At 41.6% G+C, this 25903-nt stretch overlaps 1 protein-coding gene across 4 annotated transcripts in view; it reads right to left on the bottom strand.

The window, feature by feature from the left end:
* LOC122809727 (anillin-like) overlaps nucleotides 1–25903 on the bottom strand; it is a 1124352-nt gene that overhangs the window by 261510 nt on the left and 836939 nt on the right. For all 4 annotated transcript variants that reach the window (XM_044081431.1, XM_044081433.1, XM_044081432.1 and 1 more), the window contains exon 14: nucleotides 12761–12887. In XM_044081431.1, coding sequence (XP_043937366.1) covers nucleotides 12761–12887 — 127 coding nt within the window. The remainder of the gene's footprint in view (nucleotides 1–12760; nucleotides 12888–25903) is intronic.

Raw genomic sequence — 25903 nt, 5'->3', positions numbered from 1 at the left:
TTCTTGTAACATAGGTGCAAGTGATACATAGTCATTTAAACCTGGTGCAAACATAGCTGCCAATCTAAATTGCCACTGGCTCTCCTCCTTTTTTAAAATGTTTTTCCAATCTCCACCTCTAGGGTTGATTTGTACTGTTTCCAGAATACCAAACACAAATTTATCAAATTTTTCACAATTAATGGAATGCCTATATAATGCATCTGTAGTTCTATGATTTTTTACATCATTTATGTGTTCGTATATTCTGTTTTTTAACATTCGTTCAGTTTTACCCACGTAGAAATGCCCACTTGTCATGCACCAAGCCAAATATACTACCCCTCTTGTATTACAATTGCCCTTTTTAAAATAAACTTTACTCCCAATGTTATTTAAAACTAATGTAGATTCCTTAGTAATGTATGGACAATATTTGCACATACCACACTGCTTTGTACCCTGTTTGGCTTGGCTCATATTGTCAAAATTTATATTCCAATAACTGTTTAATATTGTGACCTACTCTATTAACAAATTTTGGCTTGTTGCCTACTTTATCCAGAATTTCCTTCCTAGTCCTAAAAATGTTCCAATTTCTTTCAAAAGCTTCTTGGACCAATTGGGTATTTGTATTATACTGCAAAATACAAGCCTTAGTAAAATTTCCTGATTTTAAACCATTTTCATTGTTGCATGATATCCCTTCCGAATGAGTACCTAACAAGGGATGGTACTTAATACCCATTGTGTATATATTTCTTGAAGAATATTGTCTAAAAGCTCCAATGGATAACCTCTCTCCAAAAATATATCGGAAATGGTTTTAAATTCCTTAACTAAATCCTCTTTACAGGAAGTCATCCTAGCAACCCTTATAGCCTGTCCTTTCACTATACTATTTTTTTGTCTAAATGGATGTTCACTTTGGAAATGTAGGTAGGCATTACAAAAAGTCTTCTTTCTATATACCAAGGATTTAAATCCCTCTTTTTCTTTCGAAATGGTTGTGTCCAAAAAATTAATTGAATTTTTATGGTATTGGTACGTAAATTCCAAAAAGTTGGTAGTGGAATTTAGATATTCTATATATTTAGGGATGTCTTCTTCCATACCAGTCCATAGTAAAAAGATATCGTCCAAATAGCATAGATATAATTTAACACTACCCCAATGGGGGCCACCAATGACAAACTTGTTCTCCCAACCCAGTAAAACAAGGTTGGCAAACAGGTGAACATGCTGCTCCCATAGGGACACCCTTGATTTGCTGGTAATATTCCCCTTCAAACCAGAGAAAATTATCTAGTACCAAACTCATAAATTCACAAACAAGTTTGACCATATCATTGTCCAAATCTGAATATTGAAAAAGCACTTCTTCAAAAAAAGTCAACCCTTCTAATTTGGGGATACTTGTGAAAAGAGCTTTTTTTGCATTAAACATAGGTTTAATATCTACACCCAAGAGATTTAATTATTGTCAAAGTAACTGGTTGGGGGGGCATGAAAAAGAAAGCACGGGAGGAACTAAAGAATGACCTACAGACAAATGTGAAATAAAAGGACAATGCTGGATAAATGGCATATTTAACAGCTATAAGACTGCAAAAACAGAAAATGTTGGACTATAACAAAAATGAAGTACCAGACTGGTGAGTAATGCTGGGGAGGGGAGAACAATGAATAGCAATGCTGTGAAATAAAAAGACTGACATTATTGGGCTGGCATGCAGTGTATTAGGTCAACAGATACTGGGAGGGAATAAAGAGCCTTAAAAGGTCTGTGTCCAATACATATCCATGCACATGCACGAGCCAAAAGGTGGGGATCTGATGGGTGGGGTACAAGCATAGGCAACTACCAAACAACATAATGTTCAACTTGGAGAGTAGGCCCAGAAGGACGGTGATGCTGTATGGCAGCAATGGTGGAAAGCAGGAAGGTGCAATCTAAAACCAGAAAAATGCAGGGAAGCATTAAGGATTCATCAAATACAAGAAAAGCAAGAGAGGATGGGGAGACATTGGCACATAACACAATTGAAAATCAGAGAGGAGGATTAAGATACTGTGTTATGATTAACCACAGACATTGACAATAAGGCATGGAGAAAGAATGAAGGGAGTAGCAACTGTATTTCTTAGGGAACTTCAGACAACCACAGAGGAAGTGATAAAAAGAAGGATAGACAGATGAATAATCTGTCATGGAAGTATGGAAGGTGCCTATTGGACAAAAGAACAGGGAGAGGATTGTACAACCCCCCCCCCCCCAAAATTGGGCACAATCAGGAGAAGGGATAGAGATTAAGGGGACTACAATGTCATCACATAAACAAAAAAAGACGTACTATAACAAAAAGATAAGTCAAGAATTGGACTAAGGAATGAAAGTGGGAGGGTGGCCAGACAATCACAGAGAGTTATCTAACCAAGACGGAATACACCTTCAAACATTTTGAAACAGGCAAGTAGGTTTGACAGGTTCTTAGGGAAGTACAACCTAATGTAAATAATTAGAAAGACCAAATACAGGCAACACACAGACCATGCACCAGTGAAGCTTAATTGTGCAAGCACAGAAAACAATGAGAAGGAAGCGGAGGTGGACTAGCTATAAATGGAAGGGAAGAGGAGGACAAGGAAACACTAAGGACTAGTAAAGGAATCAATGCAGGATAACCATGTGAAAGAAGAACACTGGTGGGATGGGATCAAGGTCACTGACCAGGGAAAATATGAGTGCAGAAGGGAAAAAAGGAAGGGTGATTTAGAAAGCTAGAGAAAGTCAGAGAAGGAAACCAGAAATGAAAGTAGAAGAGAAGCACTACAGATCACAGGAAAAAAAAGAATGGAATTAGAGAGTAAAAGTATCACAGTGCAGGAAATTCCATAATGGTACTGAAGGGACTTACTGGCAGATAGTGAAGCACAAGGGAAAAAGTTATCCAAGAAATACAGCAGCAGCAGACAGATAGGTGCAGGGGATAAGAGGAAGATATGGATAACATTTGGAAGAGGGCAAGCTAATCAGGGAGATTTACAAACAAGAAGGAACAGAAGTTTAAGAACTGGGGAAAGAATACACAGAGATATACAATGGGGAACAATGACAAGCTGAATTGAAAAGTTATGAGCGATGAGATAAAGAAAGCCACATAAAAGATGAAGGTAAATAAAGTGGAAGGTCCTAGGAGGAGGAATACACAAGAATACAGGACTTGGGCAAAAGATCTAAGTATGAAGAGGGCCAGTATAACCATGACACCGAAAGGGGAGGAGAAATGGAGGACGTGGATAATTATAGGCCTCATTCTTTGATTAATGTAGACATCAAGATTTTGGCAACGGTATTAGCTGGAAGAACAAACAATCTGTTGCCAAAGGAAGGAAGGGAGAGAAAAACTTGTGAAACCTGCTGGAAATTATGTACCTGTTGGCTTGTGCTCTTTGATCTGTGGACAGCCTTTGATATGGTGGAGTGGGAATTCCCAAGGAAGATGCAGCAAAAGCAGACAAAAACTCATATATTGGATACAGTCCGTACACAAGGCCACAAATTGAAATATTCACATTAAAAAACAGAGGAATATCTGAGGAGAACTGGATACAGAGGATGACCTCACAGGGGTGTTTGCTATTCCAAGGTCTGTACACTGCTGTGATTAAGGAGTTGGCAATGAAGTCAGATACAATTTACAAATGCTGGAAGAAAGAGAGGAAATAAGATTTGCACAATAATGTCAGAGGATGTGGCTGCGGCAATGATAATGGAAAGATTGAGGGAGATGCTTGAAGCTTAGGGTTTAGGCAGACCCTCCCCAAGTAACTAGGACTCTATGTTGGGATCACAGAGAAAGAGAGAGAGAGACTATGAACAGAGGAAAGCATAGAGGAACTTGGAAAAAAGGTAAGGCACGCTCTCCAGAAAGATTAGGATAAGACTTGTATATTGCTTGGGAGAATTAATACAGCAAGAATATAAGATACAACCAATAATCCCCACTGACTCTGCACCATACAAATATAGACCTTTGGAAGAAGAAACTACAACTGTAAGAGGAGGACTGGGTCAAAAAAGCTTAGGAGAAGAGAGCAGGGCAAAAATGAGAATGAATATGAAACAGGGGGAGGGAGTGGCTGAGGGCTCTCGTATATCCCTTCATATGCACTGAAATTGGATACCATTCACTGGATAGCACCAGGAGGTGGTGAAGCAACAGATTAAGGGAGAGGGAGACATAGGGCATGAATGAGGTGGCACTAAAAGGACTGGGATAAAGATAACACCAAAAAATATGGGGAACAGAAGGGTGGGGGGGCAATGGCAGGAAAGAAAGCTGGAGAAGTGGGATAGCTGAAGAAAAACATTTGGTATGCAGAGAAAAGGATGTTCGAGAAAGAACAAGGGAGGACTACAAAAGGAATATAAAATACCCGAGGTCCAGAGATGGAACTACCACCTACCCAGGGAAACATGGAAAAATAAAACAGAAAGGGCAAAAAGTAGAATAGAAAAGGCAGGAAGAGTGAGCAAAAATGAGAGAAGATGGCACCCTGGAGGAAACTAGAGAGGTTAAGGAGACAAAGGACCAAACAGATCTATGAAGCGCTAAGGAAAAGAAGGAACCAAAAGAAAGAAGCCAGAATGAGAAAGAATTGGGACAGAGAAGGAATGAAGCAACATACTGCTGAGATGCACAGCACCATAAGAGAGGATTTTTACATTGATGTAATACACTGTACGGATTTTTTTTAAAGCATTACTAGAACAAAATATTTGTAACTATATAAAAATAACTGGGGTTGATTATAAATACATAGCTCCTATGGAGGTACACTGCCCATGCTTCTCAAACACACAGATGCCCTGCGTCACACTTGCTGATACTGTTCCTCCATCTTCACACCCAATAAAATTATGACACTGGCTCCATCGTCTTGCAGCACAATTTCAGACAGTTTTATCTTGGGAGAGAAAGACCAAGGTCTTCCATTTCCTAATACTGCAAAGGTTATTCTTCAGTGGCACTTATTTTAACAAAAAAAAAAGTGTTGCATTCAAACATCTCCCATATCCTTTTAAAGGTTTAGAAAGCAAGTTTCCACACACTGCAGTAACCTTAAGTCTGTCTGAAGGTACAGGCTTGACTGTCTGGAATCAAAATAGAAGAATTAAAGCCAGATCAAAATTAATACAATACACAACTATTCAAAACTGTATTTTCTTATATTAAATGCCATTTAACACAGGGTTCACTCGTATGCAACTAAATCTGAAAAAATAGTGTGTTGGCCCAAAAAGCTAATTAAAACCCTTCTGCTGCTGAATTCTACTGAAATGAAAATGTAAATGTTGAGACAGGCAATCAGCCCCATGGCACAGAAAATAAAGTTGTGTACACTTACCATAAATGTAGATGAACGAGTGTATTCACTTTTGCAGTCATTACATTTGGGTTATCTGCCTGCATGTAGCCCTCAGCCAGCCTGAATATCAAAGTCTTGGGTCATGCGTCAGATGTAGTCTCTTCTTCCATGACGTCAGGTTGTCAGCAGTATAAAGCATGCAGCCAAAAGTTTTTCTTGCCCCAGATGTCAGGTGCCCCTAATAATGGGAAGCAATTATATAAGGTTACACCCCCAACAAAAAGCAAATACACTAGAAAGCTGAAATACACTAAACAAGAAGAAAGTAGGGGGCTGGAGGGTGGGTAACCAGGACTGAAACAGTGAATACACTCGAACATCTACATTTATGGTAAGTGTACACAACTGTACTATGTTCTTCGTGTTTCACTGTTGCAGTCATCACATTTGGGTAGATTCCCAAAGCTATGGAAGGGAGGAGGCAGTTAGAGAGCATTAGGACCAGCTATTAAGCCCTGCAAGATTGCAGTGGCAAAACCAGCTCTGGATTTAGAAAAAATAGGCAAGTGGTAATGCTTGGTGAAGGTATATACAGAGCTCCAGGTAGCAGCTTCTAGGATGTCCCTGGTAGGGACACCTCTGAGAAAGGCTGTAGAAGTAGATGCAGCCCTGGTGGAATGCGATCTTATCCCCTGTGGGGTAGGTTTTCCATGGTGCTTATAGCAGAAATGAATGCAATGGCCTATCCACTTAGAAAATGGTTTGCTTTGAAATGGCCTTCCCCTCTGCCTCAGCAGCAAAGGCAACCAACAGGTGTTCAGTTTTTCTGAGAGGCTTAGTCCTGTCCAAATAAAATCTAAGTTGTCTGTGCACATCCAAAGAGTGCAGAATTCCTTCTCCTTTGTTCTGTGGATTAGGAAAGAAGGTTGGCAAATGAATGGACTGATTAAGGGCCACACTGGATACCACCTTGGGCATAAAGGAAGGGATGGTCCTGAGGGACACCCTGTCTGCATGGAAGATGATGGACTCCACTGCCATGAGGGCCTGTAATTCAGATACTCTTCTTGCTGAAGTGATGGCTAGAAGGAAGGCTGTTTTCCAAGAAAGGAATTTCAACTCTGCAGTTGCAGCCTGCTCAAAGGGAGGTAGAGTGAACTTTTCCAATACAAAATTAAAGTCCCAGGCTGGAGTAGGGGATCTCCTGGGTGGTCTTAAGTTTTTGACCCCTCTGAGGAATTGTTTCAGCAGAGGGTGAGGGAAGAGTGGTGGCTCAGTATTATAATGTGCTGAAATGGCTGAGGCATGAATTTTAACTAATGAGAAGGAAAGGCCCTTGTGGAGCATCTCTGTTAAGTACTGAAGAATATGAGGTAAGCTAGGCACAGTTGTGCCCATCCCCCGCGTCTGGCTCCAGGAACAGTATCTTTTCCACTTTTCAGCATAGGATTTTCTAGTACTAGGCCTCCTTGCCTCCAGAATGACATCTAACACCTGCTTACTGAGGGATGCTATTGGAGAGCTCAGGTAATTAAGCCAGGCTGCAAGGTTCAGGTTTGAAGCTGGGGGTGCAGAATCTGGTCCTCCTGCTGGGACAGCAGGGAAGGGGTCTGAGGCAGGTGCCATGGTTCCAACAGTGAGATACTTGCCAAGAGGGGGTGTGTACCAGTGCTGGAGTGGCCAGTCTGGAGCACTCAGTATTGTCCTTTGTTTGTCCTGTTTGATCTTTAGCAGAACTTTCGAGAGGAGAGGCAGAGAGGGAAAGGTATAAACTGAGAGGCTTTCCCAGGTGAAGGACAGGGCATCCACTTTCCAAGCTTGTCTGTGGGGAGTCCTTGTGCAGGATTTCTCCAATTCATAGTTGTGAGGGGAGGCAAACAGGTCTATCTCTGGGTTCCCCCATTTGTTTCTCAAAATGTTGAATATCTTTGGTTCCAGTTTCCACTTGTGTTGTTCCATGAGATTTCTGCTTAGGTCGTCTGCCAGTGAATTTAGCTTGCCTGGCAGGAATTGAGCTTGTAGGTGCACTTGGTAGCTCAAGGCTGTGTTCCACAGAGCCATGGCTAGTCTGCAGAGAGGGTACGAGTGGGTTCCCCCCCGCTTATGTACCACATAATAGTGGTGTTTGTCTGTGTTTACCAATAACTGTCCTGGAAGAATGTGGTCCTTGAAGGCGGTCAGAGAATTCTGTACATCTAACATTTCTTTTTGATTAATATGCAGGTGCATTTGACTCGGGTTCCATTTGCCCTGAATGCACTTCCCTGCCAAGTGAGCCCCCCATGCATAGTCTGATGCATCTGTTAGGATTTGGGTGGCAGGGGGTAGATTGAATGTCAGTCCCTTGTTATGGTAGCAGGCCTCTGCCAACCAAAGGAACTCTGTCTTTATACAAGGAATGATTGAAATCATTGATTCCAGGTCCTGAGAATGTTGACACCATAGGCTTTTTAGATACCATTGTAGTTTCCTCATATGCAGTCCTGCATATGGAATTAGTAGGATGCAAGAGGCCATGAACCCCAGAGCTTGCAGTATTTTCCTTGCAGTTAACTAGGTCTTTGTGACCAGTAATTTGAAGTAGGCTGTCAGATAAACTTGTTTCTCTGGCGTGAGGTAGGTCATCTGGGAACTTGTGTTCAAGCTTGCGCCCAGGAATACAATTTGTTGGCAGGGTACTAGGTGAGATTTCTTTTCATTTATGGTGTACCCCAGTGAGGTCAGCAGTTTCTTTACAAATTCCAGATGACTTAAAAATATGTCCTGGCTTTCTGCCTGAATTAGACAATCATCCAGGTATGGGTATATTTGAATATTTCCTTGCCTGCAAAATGCAATGACCTACAAGCTCAATTCCTGCCAGGCAAGCTAAATTCACTGGCAGACAACCTAAGCAGAAATCTCATGGACCCACACAAGTGGAAACTGGAACCAAAGATATTCAACATTTTGAGCTAGGCACTTTGTGAATACCCTGGGTGCAGTAGATAAGCCAAAGGAAAGTGCAGAGAACTGAGTGCCTGTAGCCTGCTCTGAAGTGTAGGTATTTCCTGCAAGATTCCCTTATTGGAATGTGCAGGTAAGCTTCCTTTAAGTCCAAGGTTGCCAACCAGGCATCTTTGCCTAGCATAGGAAGCAGCTGATGAAGAGTTAGCATTTTGAATTTTGGGATTACCAAAAAGGTGTTCAGAGTAGAGAGGTCCATGATAGGACGCCAGGAGCAGTCTTTCCTGGGTACCAGAAAAAGTCTTGAGTAAAAACCTTGCCCCCTTTTCTTCTGCTGGGACAGGTTGAATAGCCCTGATACTTAAAAGAGAGAGAACCTGCTGTTGAGCCTCTGTCCACTGATTTGGGGGTAGTTCTGGCCAACCGTTTGGGTTTGGTAAGGTGTGGAAGTGGAATCTGTATAGGTGTGGAAGTGGAATCTGTATCCTTGGGAAACTATATTTAAAACCCATTTGTCCTGGAAAATGAGTTCCAGTTTTTTTGCATGCAGTGCGATCTTTCCCCCTAAGGGAGCAGTCAGCTGAGCAGGGCTTGGAAGGTTTAAGGTTAAGTCATTGTGACAGTTTTCCATGGGGGGGTCTTACTACTTCCAGCTTTGGAAGTGGGAGCTCCCCACTGCTTAGGCCTGTGAGTACCTTGAGACTGTTGCCTATGGGGTCTGCTGTTCCTGGGTTTGGAGGAAATCAGTTTGCATAGATTTAGCTTTTTCCTCCATCTTTTTAAGTACTACTACTGCTTTGTTGCCAAACAGGTGGTCTTGGTTTAAGGGAGAATCCAGTAATTTAGCTTGAACGTGATCTGGCAAATTTTGCTCCTTAAGCCAAGCATGCCTTCTAAGAACAGAGCCAGTGACAGCAGTCCTGCAAGATGCTTCTAAAGAGTCAAAACCACACTGCAAAGTATGTTTACCAACTTGTTCAGCAGAATGCATTAAATCCTGTAATTCATTATTTTCAGCACAGTCAAGAATCAGCATAATTTTCAGTTCAAGTAGACCAATAATATGCTGCTGATACTTTAACATATGAAACTGGCAGTTTAAGGCCCTAATGGCCAAAGCAGCGGAAGTGTATACCTTCTTACCCCATCTGTCCAAGGCCCAGGAATCTCTATCAGAGGGGGTAGGGTTTTTGGCAGTAGTAGCCTTAATGCCTTTACGTCCCTGTGAAATGGTCTCTGGGTCCGCAGTAGGATTCTTGAAGAGGAACTTGAGAGAGTCAGGTACTCTGTAAAAGCTGTCAGGTTTTCTGGGAGTAGAAGGTAAAGTTTCTGGGACCAGGCGAGATTCCAGGAAGGCATCATCTACAATGTCCAGAACAGGAGGGATAGCTAAAGGCCTGTGTTGAGGTAGGAGTAAGAATTCCCTAAGCCTCTTTTTGGAGTCAGAGTAATCCTGGCTTTCCCAGCAGAAATGCTCCCTAAGAGTGTGCAAGGTTTCACCAAAAGAAAAATCTTCTGGAGCGGAAGCAGAGGGTATGGATTCCTCTGCATCAGAATCCTCATAGGTAGATAAGGGCAAATCCTGGAAATCAGAAGAAACAAATTTCAGAATCCTGATCAGAAGAATCAGAAGGAAAATCAGTTCTAGATCTATTAGAGGGTGAAGGCTGGCTTCCCCTAATTAAAGTAATAAGGTCTTCAGCCATTCTTATTTGTTTTTTAGGCATATGGGCCTGACCATGTGGTTTGGACGTTGGTTTTCTAGGCATGGGTCGAGTTTTAGGCCTTGAAGAAGAAGAAGATTGCGTCAGTTTGAAATGCAAGTCAGTAGGCCTGAATACACCATCAGAAGCCAGTGCCTGCACAGCAGCTCCGGACCCATCCAAGGTAGAGACATCCACAGGTTCCATAGTTGAAGAAGCATCTCGCGACATACTAGACTCCGAATGGGTCTCAGTAGAGTCCTGTGAATCTGAAGTGGCGGGTATCAGGGGCTGCGAAAGCACCTGAGTACCGGCGAACTGGCGACTAGCTTAACAGAAGCATTGTTAGCAGCTTTGGACCTATGCGGTCTGTCTCTGTCTTTATCTTTACGTTTTTTCAGAATGTCGGTAGTCGGATGGCTTACTAAAGCCATTTCTGGAAAATTAAACAGAGTTCGGAAATAGTCTGAAGCAAAAATGAACAGACGATGAATAGTTCGAGGATTGAATAAGGAACAAAACCGACAGCAAGGGACATCGTGGTCTAGGCCTAGGCAAAGAATGCAGTACGAATGAAAATTTTTATGAGGTATTTGCTTTCCACAGGTAATACAATTGTTAACGTTTACTGACATCGGTTTAGAGAAAGAAAAAGGATCCCCAATGGGGTACTTAGCTTTTTTGAAGACTTTGTTCTGAAACTCGAAAACGAAAATTTCAGGAGTCGGCCGACCAGCACTTGCAAACTGCTTCTGTTTCGGGCACCGTGTGGCAAGAAAGACTGATGTAATGGCATCGGCTGCATGCTTTATACCCCTGATGACCTGACATCATGGAAGAAGAGACAGCATCTGACGCAGGACCCAAGACTTTGATATTCAGGCCGGCTGAGGGCTGCCTGCAGGCAGATAATCCAAATGTAATGACTAACAGTGAAACAAGAAGAACATCATAACCCTGATTATACCCAAGCTGACTCCAGACAAAAAAAAAGATGGTCAGAAATTAATGAACATGAACAGTTAGACAGCTACTCACTTATTCTGGGGAGCTAGCTACATCCCACCACAGGAGCATTATCTGGCGTAAAACTTGGAAGTGTATGCCATACACAAGGATTCGGGAGCATGAATGCAGGAATGGTATATGTCTGCAATTTAGCTGTGTACATAAGCATGAAGTCCAAATGGATAAGGAGCAGCAAGACATTCCACCATACTTGCTGGCCAAAGTGGGAAGGGGGCATTGAGGAAATACCAACCAACTGGTGACATCTCTGTAAGTGGCACTCGCCTGTGCTGTCAGCCCTCAATGAGCTATGGAGATGATGCAGTTTAACAGGACACGGGAAATCAAAGACCAGTGTCCAATGTTGCAATAAAAGATCCTAACAATGGTCCATACATGCCTAAAACAAGAGTCTGAGTGTATTTTTCTCTAAAATGACTAAAAGCTTAAAATGTGATGAGATCACTAGAATAGTATCATTTAAACAGAATGAATTTCAGTTGTTTCCTGTGCAGTTTTAAGTGAAAATTGCAGAACGAAATGCAAAAAAGAATTCTGAGCTACCAAAGGACCCTAAACCTCAGCTGAAAATAATGTTTTGCAGGCTGCATTGGCCCGGCTGGGTGGTATCCATTGTACAAGGCATCTGAGAAGAACACACAAAATACAAATAGCAGAAAAAAAGCAAAGACACTTCAAAAGCAATACAGGTAAATAAAAATGCACATAATAAATGACAATACTAGAAATGTCTATACAGATAACCATACACAGAATACAAAGTTGGTACAATAATAGCTAAACTGGTTTGTCTGGTCTAGTATGGAATTAACAGTGAAATGTAGTCTTGTAGAGTAACTGTGCCAGTAGCGTAAGGGAATAAATCTTTGCTTATAGCGCAGGCATCTGGAGTGTGATTAGCAGGTCCAGCACTTGACAGTGCAGCTGAGAAGATGGGTGTGCCCATTCTTGGGGGAAGGAATGGGCGACAGCTGGATCATGCAGTCACTCCTGACCCAGCCACTGCCAGAGGGCAGGAAAACCCATATAGTAGGAGTTGTTGCAAGGATGAGACAGGCATGACTGGCTAAAAGCTGATAATGACAGCTCCTGCTGGCTAAATAATGCAGCACATGCATTCTAAGAGGGGAGCACTGGCAATCACTATGGTGACACAGGTACCCATATATCACCATTCAAGATGAGGGGGTTAGGCCTTGTTTATAAAATATTCTCACTGCCAAGATGTCAGCAAGATCAGCACCACCTGGATATTTGCCTGGATGATGGCCTTTCTCCAGATGGGTGTCACCACAGGAGATCTGAGGGAATTAAGCACACACACAGTGAAAAACTGGTTTCAAGTGTAATGAGGGTGGTGCTGGATGGTTGATAAGGCAGAAGTGTAAAGACGACATAGAAATAACAACTGCAGTTACATAGGCACAAATTACAATTTTTTATATAGTCAAGACAATGTTGTAAGTGACCCCCTGTGTCCTTTGGATCAGGGCTAGATGAGCACATTCTTCTCTTGGATACTGCTCACCTCTGAGCAATTACCAGAGCAGAGTTTGGGCAGCCTTCCTTACAGTGATAAAGGAATGACAATGCAATTAATCAACTTTGTCACTTAATCAAATCAACTTTGTCACTTAATCAAATCAACTTACACTGAACATTACCAACACTGACAATGGTATTCAGCTTCTGTAACTTACTATAGCTTGAGAGAAAAATAAAATACTCACAGTGTCACAGTTGTAGGAAAGGCTATAGAATCCCCTTTCTGGGCATCAAGTGCTGTGGCAATGGGTGTGGCAACAATGTTATGAGTTCCGTATCGAATCATTACTAGAAAATAATGGCTGGGTTTGCCTAAAAAAAGTGCAACTTATTATTACAAAGAAATATCAGACTAGAACAAACAGATCAAGCAGATATTTGTACTGCCTCTGAATGACTTTTTACAAGTAGCTGTTTTAATTTGAGGCATTTATTTATCAGGAAATTCTGATTGAGCAGTGCCCTTTCTCAGAAGAGGCCTAGGGAGAAAAGCTCCAGTCTACAAACATCATTGCATTGTTTCATCATGTACAGTCAGGTTCATTCGTGAGCAACAGTTCCATTATTCAGACACCCTGACATCGGCTACATAATTTACAAACAGCTTCGATTAGATGATTTGAGTGCATACCACAGCAAGTTCAAGCTTACAAAGGGCCCAACCATAACAGTAGATCTTCTGACACCAACTAAGATAGCAAGTTTTTGAGCACAGGTGGTTTGCAGACAGGTCATTAAGTCAGGGGTCACATTTCCAGATGGTAAAAGAAATGGAAGTCAGAACCTACCACCATCACAACACTTCAGAAGAAGCTTTTATGAGAATTTGGAGAGAAAGACTAAATACAGGTTCTTACATAGCTACTAGGCATGCAATTGAGACAACCATTAAGGAGCCTAGCCCAAATTCCCAATTGCTGCAAAGTACTGTTTGGATAAGTGACTTGCTCAAGATCAAATGATATGAAAATGAAGGTTAAGAGATTCAAACCCTGTACCCTTGGAACAGGAAGCAGCTCATTAACAGATCAAAGGTTTGGTCCTCTGCACTAGTTGCCAAAGGATTTAAGGCAAAAGACCCTTAATGCAATGGATAACTATCCTGCAGAAGTCACTTTTTAAAATAGGTTCACTACGTACCATTTATTTCTTGAGGAAGTCATAATAAACAGGCATCAAAAGAATGAATCCCAAGTAGCTGTATGCCATGTAACAAACAATCTACCAGGCTAAGCTAAATTATTCATATTCAGAGTCTTTTCCTCACAAAGGACACATCCAGACACCACTACCCAATAAAAATGTGGGTTTTAAAAAATCGGTGTAAATCTTGCCTAGAAACGTGCAAATACCAAAGGGCTTGTCCCAGCAGATTATCTACAAGGGTCAGTGCAATGAGAAAATGCTGAGATGATTTGCTTCACAGCCAAATTACTCCTTCGGCCAGAGAGAAAACTTAACATAACTTGGAGGGTTGAAATGGAGCAGTCCGACTGCTTAAGCACTTTGGTATATATTTCTGTAAGCAAGAATATAGTCTTTCAGTCCCAGCTAGGATGCTGTCTACCAGCCTCTGGAAAGTTGCTGGGACATTCTTCATTACAAAAAGAAAAACATTTGGTGCATTCATACATCAGTCAAACTACTAAATGTTGAACTCTGCCTTGCTGAAGGTATCAAGGGGCACCTGCCAGGAGGCCTTAGTCAAGTTCAGTGGTTGTCAGATAATTAGCCCTACCCTCACTGTTCTAAAAGAGATATGCATCTGCCACAGTGTGACTAATTCCCAGGTGAACAAAGAGTTTGGAACTCACACCCGTTCTGACATCCCCACCACCAGTAACTAAGACTTGGATTCCTGGACCAATACTAGATTTAATATTGCCTGAAATTCTTCCTGCACGGGGTGCTTACCTTGCTCAGATATAATTGCAGGGAGCCTGTTTGACAGGCTGTTGGGTTCCTGCAATCATGTGGTGTTCTAATAGCTGGGTACACACTGGTTTAGCAGTGAATGTATCCCCAGATATTTGTAGTACAACTCAAACTTCCTAAATATTTAGGAGATCCACAAAGGTGTCGTTTTGAGCCACATAGATGAGGTCCAACATAATCATCATCTCCTCTTCTGCTTCCTCTTACACCAAGGTCCATCTATTTTAGTAGGACTTCATACTGACATGGCAGAGCTTGTGCTTGTCTCCTACCGGGCAGTTCCACAGTACAACTCACCTTCCTCACAGAAGTGGAAAGAACCTTCCTCCAATGTTGCCTGTGCCTCATTCTGTCAAACGGGAATACGCACTATTACTTTGCCCAACTGAATACTCTTCAGCTCTCACTGTCCAGTTGTACCAGACATTTTCCTACTACTGTGTTTATGCTAAACACTCTATTACCAACTGCATAACCTAACTTCCAAAATTCAAGCCCATATTCTAAGAGTCACTTTCACCTTCCATTCATCACAAAGTCCACAAGCCCCTCAGTCACTGACCATAAAGGAGTCAAATGGTAAATGGTTTAGATTTGTCAACGGCAGGTCATTATTACTCAACCTACTTTTTTTTGTTTTTAAAGGTCACCAAAGCAATGGATGAATAAAAACTGTACACACCCCATACCTCAATCTGGCCAAAGCGCTTAATACAATTCCCCACTCAGACATGCTAGAAAATCTAAACAAACTGGGAATAAAACACTGTCACAAGCTGTATTGCAACTGTCTCACAGATAGGATGCAGATAATCATAATAAGGGAAGTTACCTCCACAGAGTGACTAGTCACCAGAGGAGTCCCCCAGAATTCTGTGCTGGGACCTCTATTGTTTGGCATCTATTTTTCTGAAGTAAAAGCCAATACCCAAGTTTGCACATGACTGCATCTCCTAATGACTTGGCCATCCTGTAGGAAGGTTTGTCCCAAATAAATAACTCGTGCCAAAATCATGGACTGAAACTAAATGCCAAAAATGCATTATTGTATTCTTTGGGAAGTCCTCTCCCCAGGGGACTACCACACTAACAATACACTCTGAACAGTTCACCCAGTTCCGGATTTGGGAACTTATTTGGATAGTGACCTAACTTTTGACCAACATGTGTCCATTATTGTAAGAAAAGTCCTATATTACACAGTTTATAAATAAAGGGACTGTGTCTAGTTCTAGGGATGTCATTGCTCCCTTTACTCTGCCCTCATTAGGCCAGTCATTGAATATAATGCCCCCTTTGGGATGTATCTGTACAGAAATGTACAAATGGAACATGCACACAAATATCTTACTAAAAGGATACAAAGCCTAAGCAACATGTCCTACATGGACCAACTCAAAGTCCTGTCACTATAGTATTATCCTACAGACTAAGAGGTGACCTGCGTCTGGCATACAAGGCATCCTCTGACCCAATAGTGATGGATGTACTGCACTCATCAGCAAGTCCAGTGGCAACAGAAATTTTCAGTATAGGGATCTAAACCTCTTCTGCTACATCAACAGAATAGTTTGGTGGCAGAGGCATATTTCACGGAGGATAAAGCTGCTCTGGAACACACTCCCTGTATGACTAAATGACAGAGGCAGCTCCTAAATGCTTTATCCCTTGCATGGGTTCCCCCAAATTATCTATGGAATGATCTCAATTATTTTCATTAGTGGTAATATATGATCAGTCATGGGATGGGTAATGCCAATCTCTAACCAAATTGTATATGTTAATTGGGACACAAAAAGTGAAATTAGATATGCTTAGAATGGCCTGTTAAGGCAGCTACATTAGTACTTACCTATGAACCTATAAACAAACTGGATTCTTGGGGTACCGTTCTGTATGCAAAAATGAGACTGGGTAGGTAATTTTCCCACTCCCATTTAAAATGATCTGTAAATATTCTCAGCTTGGTCCCGAGCATAGAGATAAACTTCACTAGCACACAATAGGATTATAAACGTGAGAAACTTTTTAACTACTACTTTGCCTCAATGCTTCAACAAACAAATCAGCAAGTCTAACAAAGTTAAGCCTTCCGTCAGTATTTCCCCAAGAACCATCATCCCTGCTGAAAACTTCTAAAAAAGCACTTGTTACCTTGATCTGCCTCTGTGGAGGAAACAGCCACCACCACAGGGAATAAAGTTTAATGAAAGATATTTGCTGATTTATTGAACTACCATAATTTCCTATACAAGCTATCTTTAGGGTAAAGCCAGTAAATTGCATAATTCCAAAATACTGTCCGTCTCACACAGACTTGATTTGTATATTAATTTGCTTACTGTTAATTTTATACACAAATACAGAAACTAGCAAACCTTGTCTCACCAAAACATACCTTATACTTTTTAACAGAAGTTTGACTGACCCTGTGCAAGCAAACACTTTGGACACTGGTTCACCACCCATACCTTCTAAGGGTCATACCTCTGAGGAAAAAAATGTCCTGCTCTGCAAGCCATTCAGACTATTTGTGCAATAAGCTACCTGGAATAGCTTGAAGGCTTTTAGGTAAGGCATAAAATGGAATTGCACAACTGGACTATGACTTTAAGCACTTGGAGTTGAGAATGTGTTTCTGAATGAGGAAGGTATACTACAGTCTGTTATGCACGGTCTTACTTGCCGCTGAGTAGATGATCTTGTGTATGGGACAGATTTCCATTTTCTACAGCATTAAACTTAGTAAGGGCCTTACTATGCCTTGGCAACTCAGAGGCTGTATCTCAGCTCAAAAGAATCACTTTTAGTAACTACCATTTGGCTCCTCCAACATTTCCATAAAGTACACTCTACAGGAATTTTAAAACCCACCAACACTTTACATTTGCAAAATAAATTGAGTTTCCTTTCTCTAACCTAATCAGATCCGTCTATAGTAGTGGTAAAAACTCTGAAGTTTACTTGGAGCATAAAAATATCTATGCAAACATACCCATGCAAAACTCCTAAACTTTCTAGACTTTGATGCATATTTGGAGGCCCTGCACATTTCTTCCAATTATTCCTTTATAATTTGCCTTTCTATTCTCTTCTCCCAATCTTGCTCGACCTCCGAGTGATTTAACTACATAATATATTGTCTAAGTATCAGAATAAGACTGAATGGACACTTAAGCCTTAAAAATGCTTCATGAAAACAGACAGCAGACTAGTGCATGATCATGGAAACGTGAAAAAAGGTGCAGAAGCTGGGGAGAATCAAGGTTGCCTTTGCCAAACAGGAGCTATTAGGGTGCCTGCAGCACTGAATTCTAATTGCCAAGGCAATGACCACCAAGAAAGTACAGTTGAGCCCCACTCACCATAACTGTAGATGTGTGTGTAGATCAATGTGACAAAAGCCCGTGACCAACCCGATATCCAGAGTCTTTGCATCACCCCTAGCTAGATGCCAAACAACCAACTTCTGGATATCAGGCTATAAAAGAAGAGCATCCATCAGCACTATCTTCAGGTCTTTCTAAGCAGTGAACAAGCAGTCTGATGCCTGAGAACAACACAATCTCACCAGTTGTCTGAATATGAGTGAAAAGGAGGAAAATCATAGGAGGAAGAGTGTGGATGATGGAGATAAGAGGACTGTCTGCAGAGAATTCCTCTACCCTTTGCACCCAACAAGGGGAGACAAGCAGTCAGCAGATACAGGGGTTGCAGGGTGGGAGTATGTTTTGCTACACTGATCTACTCGAACATCTGTAATTACGGTAAGAGTGACAACAGTACTATGGCCTTCGTAGTCAATGTTGCAGTACTGATTCTTGGGATAACTCCCAAAGTTAATAATTGGGTGGAAATTCATCTGTATGATCTTAGAAAATAAGTTTTGCAGGATGGTAGAAGCAAAACCTACTCTAGTCATGGAGACATTGCCTATGTTCTAGTGTTTTATGAAAGTGTGCGCAGAGACCCATGTAGTGGCCTCTACGATGGCTTGAATGGGTACTCTGAGGATAGCATTAGTAGTTGCCCCATGTCTGATGGAGTGGTCTTTAATATGTCTAGTTAAATCCTGTGGCAGAACAGAATTTAACAGTTAGCTATCCATTGAAAGATGTTTTTTTTTGGAGACAGGTTTGCCTTGATAACCCTGTGAAAGACACCAACTTCTCTGCTCTATTAGGACTTTTTGTCCTGTCTAGTTAACACCTGGCCTGCCTGTGCACATCCAGGGAGTGGAGGACTTGCTCTGCCCTGTTTTGTGGATTTGTGGAGAAGACTGTCAGGTGGATATAGCCTGGTATATAATGTTCTGATACCACTTTAGGCATAAAGGTTGGGTTTGTTCTGAGGGAGGCCCTATATCTGTGGAAGACAGTGAAAGGTTCTTTACACATGAGGGTTTGCAGCTCATACTCTTCTAGTTGAGGTCACAGCTATGAGGAAGGTGGTCTTCCAAGTAAGCATATTTAGAAAGGCAGCTGCTGCATGTTCAAAGGAAGGCAAAGTTGTTTTTTCTAAGACAATTTAAATCCCAAGGGAGAATGGGGTTCCTTTTGGTGGTCTCAATTGAATCACCCCTTTTTAGAAAAAGCTTCATGTGGAGGGTATGAGAAAATAGGTAGAGCATTGCTCAGTTAAGGTGAGATTGTGGACATATGTACTTTAATGCTGGAACAGGAAAAGCTTAGTATAGAGAGGTACTGCAAGACTGATGTATACTTCAGTAGGACACCGGGTGGAAAATCTTTTCCTTTTTGCCAGGAATGATTTCCTGGTATTGGGCTTTCTTGCTTCCCTTATAATGGAGAACACCGCCTTGGAATAAGATGCCATCCTGGGTATCCAAACCCAATCATCCAGGCAGGTTATTTGAGGGTGGCTAGGTGGGGATGGAAGACCGATCTCAGCCAGGTCAAGGAATCTCCTTTGGTATGGTGTGGAATTTCCCCTTGCTGAGCATTAGGAAGAGGGAGGACCAGTGCTGCCTTGGCCAGGAGACCTACTATTAGGATCATGCTGGATCTAATTTTTTTTTTTTTTTAGTAGCCTGGGAATCAAGGGCAAGGGTGAAAATGCATACAGGAACTAGTTTGCCCACTGTGAAGGAAAATGCATCTATCTTCCAATCTTGTCTGTTGTGTTGCAGAGCAGAACTTTTACAGTTGCTTGTTGTGGAAAAATGTGAACAGGTCTATTGAGAAGATCCCTACTGTACAGCTGGATCCAAGAAGACCTTTTTTCAACATCCAGTCATTGGGGTCTAGAAAGTCCCTGCTTAGAGATCTGCTAGGCATATTGCTCTGGCTTGGAATATGAGAGACCCATCTCGAGCTGGCATCCAAGTTTTCCTCGCAAGGCTGCATGAGGGAGGGTAGGACAAAGTTTCCCTTTGTTTATGTAGTACATAACTGTGGTGTTGTCTGTCCAGATTTGCTGTTTTTGTGCCTAATTTTTGTTGAAAGGCTTTTATGGGCAGGTAAACTGCTACTAACTACATTTGGTTTATACGAAATGTCCTAAAGCCATGCACCTTCAGTGGACCCAAGTTGGCTCTCCAAGCTGTCAGAGCTGTTCACAGCAGTTCAGCTTCTACCTGATCCGACAGGGGCTTTGTCCTGAGCTATGCATGTCTGAAGATGATAGAACCTGGGACAGCTGCTCTGCAAGAAATATCTAATGCATCACAGCTGCATTTTAAAAAGTGTCTAGAGACTTGTAAAGCTTTTCCGGCTATCTTCTGAATTTCCTTGGATAAAGTTTCAACCGAAATAGAGTCTACCTTAGCTAGAATTGTGCCTTGGTCAAGGCATATTTAATCATAAGGAATTGACAATTCAGATGCTCTCATTGCTAGGGCAGTAGACAGACCTTCTTCCCAAATCTGTCTTGTAATCTCATTTCCTGTCATTAGGCAGGGATATTTTGCTGGCCCTTTAGGTACAACGTTAGTAGCTTCAGTGGAGACAAAAGGATTACCCTTCATAGTTTTTATAGAGGTGCTTATGAGTTTCCAGTCCTCTGTAAAACCTGTCTGGTTTCTTCTGAGCAGGGTTTTGAGATAGGTCTTCAAAGACATCGACCAATACAATGTGTACTGGAGGAATGGCCAATGGTTTGGGTGATGGTAAACTTAGGAGTTCCCTACAGTGGGTCTGGACCTAGGAGAACTGCTTACTTTCCCAAATAGCAGCCTCCTTCATTCTATGCGGGTTTTCTGGAAAGGTGGGGTGGGGGTTGTCATATGAGTAAGTCTGAGGTGTTGTGTCCACAGTAAGATAATTCCTTATCCCAGGAGATAGAAGAATCATCCCTCTACCTGAAAAGCTACTTCATTGACCCTTTTAGATGGGGAAGCTTTGGAAGTGGATGAATGAGATGGCTCTCGATTTCATGACAGCCATAAATTCTTGTGCTTTGGTTTAAGGTCAACTTTGGCTTTAGTCTGAGTACAGGTGGTGCAGAAACAAAGTGATTCACTTCAGTTTCATTGTCCATTTTACAGGGGTGACTGAATGATGTGATCGTCAGACCACAAAATTCAGTTGACTTGGGAAGACACGGGAGTCTCCCACAGTAGCCATGCTGCAGATGTTGAAAGTTGAGGCCTGCAGAGCAACTTCAGACCCAACCAACATGTGAATCGTGGTGGCATTGGAAGGTAGGTTGACAGCCATGTCAGCCTTTAAGGGGGTTGTGCCAGAGGGTTCGGGCCTAGAAGACACTAAACCAGTGAGCTGAAAAAGCACCTCACCTCGATTGGTCAAATTAAGAATAGAGCTTTTTTGATAACGTCAGTCTCCTTAGCCTTTTTTGCCTCTTTTTTTTTTTTGGAATGAAACTAGCAGATGCCAGATTCTGCAGGGGTCCTGCAGTAGCAGTGGACTGGGACACCACCGAAGAAACAGACCCTTATGGGTGGAAAGTGTCTTGGGCCCTAAGCTTGAGGATTTTCGCATGGAATTTTGCATAGTCAGGTCAGTTAAAAAGGTTGTGCTAAGGTCCCAAGTAGAACAGACAAAACAAGTGAAAATCTGTGTGGATTTGCTTCCCACACTTCAATTTACTTTTTGAACATTAAATTAGTAGTGAAATTTCCTCAAGAGGGTACTTATCTGACTGAATGGAGAAGACCATTTATGGAATCAACAGCTGAGTGATGGACTGAGTCTGTACTGAACGCACATGAAGCCCCTTGGACTCCACGGCTAGAAAGAAATGATTTATTTTTATTTATTTTACATTTGTTGACTGGGATAGTCCGACTGGATGCATGTCCATTTTCAGCGGAGGCCTGGGGAGAAAAGCTCCAAGGGTAAGCAGATACAGCATTACATATTACAAACAGACTATTTACAGAGATTACATAAGTAAGCAAGTTAAACAAAGTTCCACAGGTTACAGTTAATCCTGAGCACAAGTCAGGATTAAATTAAATTACACAGTAAACTGGTTAACAGATTTTTACACATTCTAGAGAGAGTTAGCCAGGCTTGATACATTGACATAGCCAGTTAAGTGACAAATGTTTGAGTCTAGATTTAAATTGACCCAAGGTGGAAAGTAAGGTAATATCAGCTGGAAGAGAGTTCCAGGATCTACTTACAGAGTTTGCAGAGAGAGAATCACCGGCTGTGTTATTAATTTTGGTAGTCTGAATTAGTAGTTTGTTAGAGGATCGAAGCGGTCTAGGATTGTTATAGGGGGTGATAATATTTTTAAGTGCAGGAGTATTATCCGGCTTATAGAGGATTTTACAGGCCATAATCAGTTTGTTATACTGGATTAGGCTGGGTAGTTCAAGCCACCCAAGCTGATTTAGATTGATGCAATGATGTGTCCTAAAGGCAGCACAGTGGCAAACCTGGCAATATGGTTGTAGCAAATTGAGAATTTGTTAAGGACAGTCTTGTTTAAATTCGAGAGTAGAGGGGATGCATACAGAAGGGTTGAAAGAAGGTGAGAGCGAGCTATGGCAATTTTAGCTGGAGGGGTTAGGAAGGCTTTTATTCTGTAAAGTGACCCTAGTTTTTTATTGATGGTTTTGATAGTTTGGTTAACATGTAGGTCAAATTTTAGATTATTGTCTATGATGACACCTAATAGTTTTGTAGATGGGTCAGGGGAGATTATTGTGCCATCATTTGATTTTATGGTAAAGGTGAAAGCGGTAGACCTACGTGTTGGTGAAAATAACAGCATTTTAGTTTTTTGGGGATTTAGGATCAGACGATGTTCAGAAAGCCAGTTTTCTATTGTATTAAAGGTGGTCTGGGTAGCTGACCATAACTCTACTGGAGATGTGGCTGAGCAAATCAGAGTAGAGTCATCAGCATATTGGATACAGCTGACTTTTGGGATGACAGTATAAAGGTCGTTAATGAATATGAAGAACAGCAAGCGCCCTAGTATAGAGCCTTGTGGTACTCCAAGGGTGTTAGGTAGAAGGATAGAGAGTTTGTTCTGCCAGAGGACAGCCTGCTGTCGACCATTTAGGTAGGATTGAAACCACTGGAGGGCTCCAGTATCTAGACAGAATGTTTGCAGGGTGTGGATTAAAAGTTGGTGATCAACCATATCGAATGCCTTGGAAAGATCCAAAAAGAGGGCTGAGGATATATAATTATTGTTGCGATTATGGTTTATGGTGTTAGTAAAGGCTAGGAGGGCTGAAGTAGTGCTGTGATGAGGACGGAAGCCATGCTGTCTGCCATAAGGCGATTTTGGATTAGGCGGTGCATGAGTTGTCTAGGAATACATTTTTCCATAATCTTTGCAAGTGGAGAGAGTATAGCTATTGGCCTATAATTGGAGAATTCAGTAGAGCTGCCTCCTTTGTGAAGTGGGATTGCATAGGATGTTTTCCAGATGGTGGGAATTTTAGCTTCTACTATGGTTTGATTGATTAGTATTGAGATGGGGTAAGCAATAGCATCAGCTGATTTTTGTAGGTACTCGGCAGGGAGATGATCGGCAGAAAGTGTAGTGGGTTTTAATTTTTTGATCAAGGTACGGATAAGTGAAGTGGCGACTGGTTGGAAACTGAACGCGAGTAGGTTTCTAGGGGTGCTACTTTCAGGACCAGGGGAGCTAGGAGGTAGTTGGCTAGCTAGGGCTTGAATTGTCTCAGTAAAGAATTGGTTAAAACTATCAGAAACATCTTCAGGGGTTTTATCAATAGTAGCAGGGATTGGGGTTGAAGTTTGTCCAGGATGTAGTAGATTATTTAAACCTGCCCAAAACTTCTGAGGGTTATTTTGATTTACTGTCTGTAAATTACAGTAGTTTTGTTTTTTGTCTTGTAAAATTGATTTTTTGGTTTCGTTCCTGGATTGCCTGTATTTAATGTGATCTTCAGGGTCTTTAGAAGAATGCCATAAAGCCCATGCTTTGTTTCTAAGGGTAATTTTGAGTTTAGACTCTATAGAAAGCCATGGTGCAGTGTTTGCCTTGGTTCTCTTTGAACGAACAGGTGCATGCAAATCAAGGATCTCAAGGAATTTGTTGTTAAAGTATACTACTGCTTCCTCTAAGGGGAGGTGTTTTAGAATAGACCAATTACATGAGTTTAGTTCTTGTTGGAATTTGGCAGAGTCAACGTTTTTATTGTTTCTAACCTTTCTGAGTAAGGGTTGTTGGGAATTAATGGTTTTGTGCTTAATTACATATGTGGGAAGGTGATCGCTTAGGCCATTAAGGAGGGTACCAAAGGTGTACAGTCGGGGGTGACTGTTTATGAGTACCCAGTCAAGTATACTTTCTTTTTGGTTGGGTTTACCTATCCTGGTAGGGGTGCTTATGATTTGTGTAAATGCATGCAGGTTAATATGGGTGGTTGGGGATTCTGAGGAACAGGTGCCCCAGTCTATGTTAAAGTCTCCAAGTAGTAGGGTTTTTTGGGGGTAGTGACATGATAGCCAGTGCAGGATATCTTCAAATGTAGATATATTGTTACCTGGGGGAATGTACATACAGATATTAATGCATTTATTTTTATTAAGTTGCAATTTGGTGGCAAGAATCTCTGAGTTATTAATCTGAGGAGGTTGTATTACATCTATGGTGACATTCAACTCAGATTTATAGAGTACAGCTACCCCCCTTCCTCGAAGCACAATCCAGCCTGTGTATGTTGTACCCAGGTGGTAACACTTCATTGTCTTTAGTGTTAGGTTTTAACCAGGTTTCAGATAAATAGAGAATCTCAGGGGAGTGGACATCCAGAAGTGCATGCAATTCATGTACCTTGTTATTAATGCTTCTAATATTGAGATGACAGACTACGAGAGAGTTAGTTGGCCTATTAATTGTAGGTTTGTAGCTTAGATTGCAAGTAGAGGGGGTATCTGTATCTGAAGTGAGTGGGCCAGGGTTGGGGTGAATATCACCACCAAGTATTAGGTTGAGTCTATACTTGGTGATGAACTTCAGGAATTTGTTTATTAGTTTGTGGTAGTGTTTGGATCTAGAGCTAATGTGCCTGGGGTTGAGATGTTGATAGACTGAACAAGATGTTGGATAGGATCTGGTACTGTAAGTATGGTTGAAGGTGGAAGGATTTACAGCTGGGGTGATAGCATGGCCTTTTGGGACCTGAAATCCCGTGAGAAACTGGTTTTCATACAAAGTAAGGAGGTATGGTGTGAACAAGAGGGGTAGTAAAGAGGAGTATATCATTATCTGTGATTCAGCTAGTGAGTTAAGGAACTGTTTTAACTGGTGATGATGACGCTAACCAATAGCCTTTCTTATACCCAAATTTTCAGACATCGACCAGATGTAAGCTGGCTAGGGTTGATGCAAAGACTCTAAAATCAGGCTGGTCGTGGGCTTCTGCATGACAAGACCACCCCAAGAAACTGTACGGTGACACTGACTACAAAGAACACCAACATTTTCCAGGACAGAGATTTTAGTGATGATATACTGGTAGCTCACAGGAAGGTAGGTCAGTTTAGTTTTCTCAACACAAATTTTAAATCCCAAGATAGGGCAGTGAGCACTTCAGTGGTCTTAAATGCAAAAAATGTCACAAACTGTTTGACAATAGAAATGAGAGTCAAGGGAGAGTCCATAGGTAGGAAGGTTGAAATGCCTAATTCAGGGAATTTACAACAGGCATAAGCTAGAAGATTCACAGATATAGTAAAGCATATGCTAACAGTTGTTGATTCCATGTGGTAATCTGTCTACATTTTGGCAGATACTTTTTTCCAGGTGAGAGCAAGGTATCTAGCCTCCTGCAGAATATAAACCATTTCTCTGGGAAAACTGTCAGACAAGGAAATTAATTTTTTACTGTGCAAGCTGTCTGGTGTGTATACTATTTCCCTTCAGTCAGTAATTTGCAAAGGTAGACAGCTCCAGGACCACTCCACACTCCTCTACATCAG

The sequence above is a fragment of the Protopterus annectens genome, chromosome 8.part0 (genome assembly GCF_019279795.1).
Source record: "Protopterus annectens isolate FY-2018-M chromosome 8.part0, PAN1.0, whole genome shotgun sequence".
Classification (NCBI taxonomy): Eukaryota; Metazoa; Chordata; order Ceratodontiformes; family Protopteridae; genus Protopterus; species Protopterus annectens.
The sequence above is the reverse complement of the archived record's forward strand: the minus strand, read 5'-3'. Positions and strand labels throughout refer to the sequence as shown.